Source organism: Echinops telfairi, unplaced genomic scaffold (genome assembly GCF_000313985.2).
Source record: "Echinops telfairi isolate 266 unplaced genomic scaffold, ASM31398v2 ScPeMD7_2;HRSCAF=8, whole genome shotgun sequence".
Taxonomy (NCBI): domain Eukaryota; kingdom Metazoa; phylum Chordata; class Mammalia; order Afrosoricida; family Tenrecidae; genus Echinops; species Echinops telfairi.
Window position 1 is genome coordinate 6,217,483 of NW_022103898.1, and position 6,834 is coordinate 6,224,316.

General features: G+C 59.8%; 1 protein-coding gene across 1 annotated transcript in view; it reads right to left on the reverse strand.

Annotated features, from left to right (window-relative positions):
- Positions 1-2,093: 2,093 nt before the first annotated feature.
- PARVB (parvin beta) overlaps positions 2,094-6,834 on the reverse strand; it is a 99,984-nt gene continuing 95,243 nt past the window's right edge. Inside the window, exons 11-12 of the mRNA XM_004700645.2 lie at positions 5,895-5,967; positions 2,094-3,337 (exon numbers count right to left, since the gene is read on the reverse strand). Of these exons, the coding sequence (XP_004700702.1) occupies positions 3,258-3,337; positions 5,895-5,967 (153 nt within the window). The 3' untranslated portion in view covers positions 2,094-3,257. The remainder of the gene's footprint in view (positions 3,338-5,894; positions 5,968-6,834) is intronic.

Genomic DNA, 6,834 nt, shown 5'->3' on the forward strand with positions numbered 1-6,834 from the left:
GTGAGCTGTTTATCTCTGTCGTGCCTCCAAATGAGGTCATCAAGCTGCAACCTGATTGACAGGCCAGACTCCACCCCTTCACAAGTTGACACCGGGTTATGTAACTGCCACACTCTCAGAAACCCACAGGAGCAGTCCTGCCCTGTTCTACAGGGTGGCCGTGAGTCGGAATCCACCCGACAGCCATGAGTTTGGTTTGAGTTGGTATGTTTTGGAGCCGGCCCTGATGGCACAATGGTCAAGCGCTCAGCTTTTCACCTTGCAGTTGATGGTCCGAACCCACCAGCCCCTGAAGGAGAAAGATGGGGCTGTCTGCGTCCATAAAGCTCTGCAGTCTTGGGCATCCTGTAGGGGTTGTCATGAGTCAGAATTGTCTGGATGGCAGGGGGTTTGGTTAGTGGAAATGTTCCCTTGTTTTACAAACTGTTCATTAAAGAGATGTCAGTCAGCGTCTGTGATTGGCGTAATAAGATTTGGGTTTCAATCCATGTCAGAGTTGAGTGGTGCCCCACAGGGCTGGAAACAGCTCGCCAACCCCGTCGGCCCCAGGAACCCCTGTCTGGGTTGAACCACCAACCTTCATTCAGTCGTGGAGCATTTCACCCCACCATTTGGGCCACCTAAGGGTTCCATTAGAGTTGGTCAATGGCGGGGGAGGACAATCTTCACCAGGGTGCAGGAGGCACCCCAGAACCTTTTGTCCAGGAAAAATGATCCAAGGCCCCAGAGTCTTCCCTGGGACCTCGGCCTCATGCAAGCACCTCAGTGAAGCAGAAGGGCTTGATCATGGGTTCCTGGACTCTGAATAGCTTCTCAAGCTTTCACTGGACCTGGGGGCCAGCAGCAGGCAAGCGTGAGCTTGCTATCAGGCTGGCTAAAGGCCCTTGTCCCCAAAGGACCACTCCTCGCCATCCAGGCACCGTCTGTGGCTTCCCACTTGGACAGACACCCCCCTCCCCCCGACTTCTCCCATGTGCCTCACTCAGCCCCATGGCCTCTTCCCCCAGGAATCTGGAGCAGTGTGTGTGTGTGTGTGGGGGGGGGGTGCTTCCCCTCCCCCAGCAGGCGCTGCAGCCCGGGTCTCTGTGATCCTTCACACGCAATGACGGCGGCACAGAACGTTCCAGCCTGGGATATTTTGTCACCGCGCCTCCTTAATGTCACAGCATCCCGTAGGAGACGGAGTAATGCCATTTTAATTATTTCTTTCTCCTGCTGCGAAAGCCGCCAACATCAAAACGGTGCCTCGGCGCCTACCCCCAGCCTGGCAGCCGCCGAGCCCCGAGACAGCGTTCAAGTGCTTTCTAAAACTTTCGCCTCGGCACGCCATTTAATATTAACCAAGCACTCATCGCTCTGATCTGCATCAGGACGCGGGAAGTCAGAGACAAGAAAGATCAGCTTCCTGCGGCTGCCGCTGCTGCTGTAAATGGAATGAAGACGGGGGGTGGGGGGGCTCTGGAAAGCAGCAGGCTTCCCAGCGGTCGATGAGCTCCCCACAAACCCAATATGAGAAGGAAAGGGGGGGGGTCATTGAGGCCCCCGGAGCAGGAGCCAACCCAGAAAACACACACGTTTAAAACAAACAAACAAACGCAAACGTACTGTCATGGAGTAGATTCCAACCCATCGCGACCCTGTGAGGCAGGGCCGAACTGTCCCTGTGGGTTTCTGAGACTGTCACTCTTTAGGGGAGTAGAAAGCCTCTTCCTCCCTCAGATCCACTGGTGGTTTCGAACTGTTGGCCTCGCGGCAGCTCAACCCACAACCACTGCTCCACAGTGAACAGCACAAAACAAAAACTGCAAGGCCATCAAGTTTGTTCCCACATACAGTGACCCTGGAGGACGCCGCAGAACGGCCCCTATGGGTTTCCAAGGCTTTTAGATCTTTACAGGGCAGACAGCCTCGCCATTCTACTGGTGAGCGGTGGGTGGGTTTGAACCGCTGACCTTGTCATTAGCAGCTCAGGGTGTGGCCCACGAAGTCACCAGAGCAGTCCCTTCATTTCTACCCAACCCTCAGGCATGCCTGCAGAGCGGTGAGCAGCACTTGGGGGTGGGGGGGGGCGCGAGGGCGGGGGCAGGGGGGTGTCAGCATCTCCCTAGAGGGTCCCCACCCAGACCTGGGCGAGCTGCAGCTCCGGGATACCAGTTTTGGACCCTGACTGCTAAAGAATGACATGTGTAAGCCTCCGGGTGGCGCAGAGGGCTCAGCGCTTGGGCACTAGCCTAGAGGCTGGTGGCTCAGACCCACACGGAGGAGCATCAGGACCCTCGGCCTGGCGAGCTGCTGCTGCAGTCAGAGCTGAGGGGCCCTGTGGGGGGACAGTCCTGCCCTGCGCGTGGGGTCAGCGGGAGCCCAGGAGGCTCCCAGCAGCAGGAACGGAAGGACACCTTTAGATCCAGCTCTGTCCCTGCCCCCTTGGCCTCAGCAAGACACAAGGGATGCCGGATCGAAGTCTGCGGTGTTTGTTCAGCCCAAGGCACTCCCAGCTTGGCAGCCACACTGTGCTCTCGGGTTTTGGGGTGCACTGAAGGCCTGCTGGCCTGCGGTGCATTATTCCCCGGTGTTTTCTTGGGGTGGCGGGCAGGGTGAGCAGCTTTCCCACAGTGTGTGTGTGGGTTGGGGGTGCGGGGGCGGTGGACCCTAAACACTTCCATCTTTGTCCTTCATTCAGTCGAGCCCCCAGCCTCGAGTCCTAGCCAGTGTACCCTGAGGGGGCAAGAAGCGAGGGGTGTAGGTGGGGGGCCCAGGAGGACACTTGTGCTGCGTGTCGAGGTGTTTTCAGAAATGCAAAGAGCAGGACATCACGGAAAAGGTTTCGCTTCGAAGGATTCTGCAAGCTAGGAAAGCCCCTTGCCCGCCCGCCCCGGCCCCCCAGCCCTGGACTCTCCTCGCAAGCCCTGCAAAGCGGTTCTTGCACCTGTGATCACTCATAGCTCCAAGGAGCAGAACTCAGGGAAGCGCTGCCTCTGATGGGCTGGGCGGTGTGGGCTTGTTTTGTTCGGTTCATCTTTTGATCAGAGCAGCCGACAACGGACTGGCACCAGGGAGGCTGCGGCTCTGCTTCTTACATGTTCAAAGGCGCTTCCCCTCGGAGGGCTTAGAGGGGAGGAGGGAAAGAACAAGTAGCAAGCTGTGGTGGACGTGGGTGGAGGGGCAAGGAAGGGGATCGCACAGCCTGGATGCGGGGAGCCCAGGACATCCCACAGTCTCCTTTGGGGACACGGTCCTTGAGGCGTCCCTGCCGTCCATCACTCCTCGACGTCCTTGTACTTGGTGAGCAGGTTGTACAGGACCCTCAGGGTGGACTTGCCGTTCAGATTCACCACATCTGCAGAGGGAAGTCCGGAAGCCCCGTGAGCCCTGGTGTCCTCTCTCCAGGTGGCTGGGAAGAAACTTCACCCAAGTGCCTGCCAGGCCGGCCTGCCCCTGGGGAACTGCACCCTCAAGAAGGGGCAGTGGGCTGCCTGCACAAGTCCCGGCTGTTTCTCCAGTCACCCCGGGCTCTCTTAAAACCCAAGGAAATGGGGGGGCGGGGGCGGGGGGGGCACACTGGTGGTCTAGTAGTAGGTTCCTCTTTTCTCAGCAACCATGCGTCCATCCATGGATGGTTAGTTATTGCTATGGTGCTGGACGTGCCTCAGTAGAGCTTCCAGACTCAGATCGGCTAGGAAGAACGGGCTGGCGATCTCCTCCAGGAAGTCACTGGCGAAAGCCCAAAGTATCACAATGGTCTGACCGCCAATCCCTCATGGGGAGGGAGCAGGATGGTCACCTTGAGTCAGGGGCCCACTCCACGCAGCTCTCTCCCACTCTCCAAACTGCCCTCTTGGCACCCATGCCCACGACCATTGCCAGTCCAGGATGTTCTGGGCAGCCCCACCTAGGAACCAATGATTTCCCCAAGTCCCATCTAGAATTCCTATCAGAACGTGTCCACCGAGCAGGGGTGTCTAGGGAGTATGCAGACACTTACGGGGTGCCAGACCACTAACGGGTGTGTAGGCAGGCTGGCACTTACAGGATCTGACAGCTCCCTCCAGAGCCTAGGAAGTCTGGCTGCCCCTTTTGGTGGGAAGGATGCTGTCTCTCATGGATCCGGGGCACCTGGCTCTTTTCCTCACTTGCTCTGTGAGATCCCAGCTCTGGGCCTCGGCCTCCACTTCTGTGAAATGGGCCCAGAAGCTAAAGACCTGAGTTTGCCAAGTTCCCGAGGCTCCGGGCCCAGGATAAGCCCAGGCTTCTCCCCACGGCAGGCAATCGGCTGCGAGAGATGGAAGTGCCACCTCTCGCAGAGGGAGCAGGCTGGGGGTGGGGGGCTGTTGGGGGCGTGTGTATCATATGTGCCTCATCAGGAGCCCAGGAGGCAGCAATGGAGCAGGCCGGGCCTGGCCCTCCCCCAGCGCCTTGGATATGGCAGTGAAGGGCAGCTCACAACCAGGGCTCCATCAGGGACTCCAGGTGCGCTCCAGCCAGTGGCTGGGCCCCAGGTCCTGGTCAGGCCAGTGCAGTCAGGGGAGAGGAAGGGGTTTCCAGGGGGTCACAGGTAGCCCGAAGAGAGGCTCTCAGGGCTCCTAATGGTTCAGACAGGAGAGAGGGGCAGGGGCAGGGGTGGGGCTGCCACAGGAAGCCCTGTGTGGCAGTGGTTCCTGCTGCACTAACTACCTCCGTGGCACCCTGAAAGAAAGGCCTGTGGATCTGTGAGGACTACAGCCCCAAAGCAGCCCTTTGAAGCCCCTCGTCTCTGACCCGCAGTGGCCAGGACCCCAGCCTCCAGCCACCCGAAGCCCCTGTAGGTGTGATGTTGTCATCCCAGCCCCTCAGACTGGTGGGACCCTCCTCCAGGTTTCACAGAAGAAAGGGGCCAGCATGGATATCCGGGTCCCTGCCAGGCTGCCCTGGCGCTAAAGGGAATGCCACCTGGCGCTCATGGCCGCCCCATGGTGCCAGTCGACAGGGCAGAGAGAGGGCAGGCAGGGCCAGCCGAGGGGCAAGGAGAGACGGATGTGCTGCCGATGGGGGACCTGGAGGTCCTCTCGCTGAGCTCCAGCAGAGGGGGACACACAGCTGAAGGGGCCACTGGGTCACAGGCTGTGGCTCCACACACCCCCTCCCAGCACGCTGCCCCCCCTCCTCGTCCTCCTGCTTCCCACCCTCAGCACCCAGCCCTCATGCCCTCACGGACCCCTGGACAGGCCCTCCCCTCGGCCTCAGCCCAGCCCACTGTGGGTGGCCCTGCTGACCCCTGCTAGGGCGTCTTCCTCGGTCTCCCAATCGCCTGTGCCCCAGCAGCACCCACCCTTTCCAATCACCCACCCTGCAAGAAATGCCCTCTTCACTGCCCTTGACTATGTGGCCCTCCTGAGTCAAGCTGGGTGTGTGGGAGGGGGTCAGCCACTGCACTTAACAAGCACTCCCCCCCTCCCGCCCCAAGGGGATTGAAGATGGCCCTATAGGGTACCTTTAAATAGGAGCCAGGTACTGGGGTCCACCCGTCCCCCCACCTCCCACAGACCTGCAGGGTGTGCAGGCGGCTGAGTCTCTGCTGCAGACATCCCCCCCAACACTCATTAATTCTCACTAAGCCTTTAATGCATGTTGAAGAGCGGAAATCCAGCCCCGGCCACAGGCAGAGAGCCACTTCACCCTGAAATCCAAGGGCAGAGACCTCTAGCTTCAAAGTCAAGTGACTATGAAGGAACTGCCCCTCTCTGCTGGGCGGGCACAGTCCCCCACTCCCACAGCCCCACAGCCCTCGGGCTAAGGGCAAGATATCAACAGAACCCGGCCTCTAATCCTGACCAACCCCCCCCCACCCACCCACCCCCGGCTGTCGGCCTCTCCACTCTCTGCCTCCACTCCCACCGCCCCAGGCCCCTGGACGTTACCTTCCGGACGCGACTTGGGTTTCTGGAGGCCCCCGTCCTCCATCAGCCCAAAGGCGAATGCCACGTTGTGGACCTGCGCAGGAAGTGAGAGTCGGTGCATTGGCCGCTCCGTGCCCGCCCAGCCCACCCCTGCCCACTGCCCTCCAGGGGACCCATGGGGGCCAGCGGGGCCTGAGAGCATCGGCAGGCCAAGCCGAGGAGACACACTGGGGATGGAGCAAGGGCAGGTCTTGAGTGCTTAGGTCCAAAGTCCAAGGAGCAGGTGACTGGGAGCCCACCTGACAGATGGGGACAGATGGAGGACAAGTCTCTCCCCAGGGTACCAACGGCTGGCACTGTTCTCAGCTTTAAGGACCTTGAAGCACCAAGTGGGGAGGCCGATCCCTGCCATCCGAGTGTCTGTGTCCTCTGAGAGACACACTGTCCCCAAGGGCAGGGCAAGGCCCAGCACTGGGCAGGCCCGTGACCCCTGAGAATCAAAGTCAAGCCCATGGCGGCTTTGAGTTTCAGCTCACAGGACCCTGCTCCCAGCCCACAGGGCACACCATGCCAGGAAAAGTTGTACTTGTCCCCAGCCCCCGCCTGATTCATCCTTCATCCGGAGGATGACAGGGCTTAGAGTCCTGGGCCACCACAGGGGACATGCGGTGCTTTTGTTCCGCTAAGGACCACTGAAGAGCCTTCCCAGAAACACCCTCTTCACTGCTCTTGACGATGTGGTCCACTGTAAGATCACATACCCTGCCTGCCTCCCTGCCAGACATGCTGCCCTGCTGCCCACCTGCCTGCCTGCCCTCCTGCCTGCCCACCTGCCAGCACTGACGGGGGTGGGAAAAGCAGGGGCAAATCTGTGTACTTCTGCTCTGGACAGACCTTCAAGGCTCTTGGTGACCATAGATCTCTTTAAACACGAATATTTTGAGGACTTCAGGGAGAACTA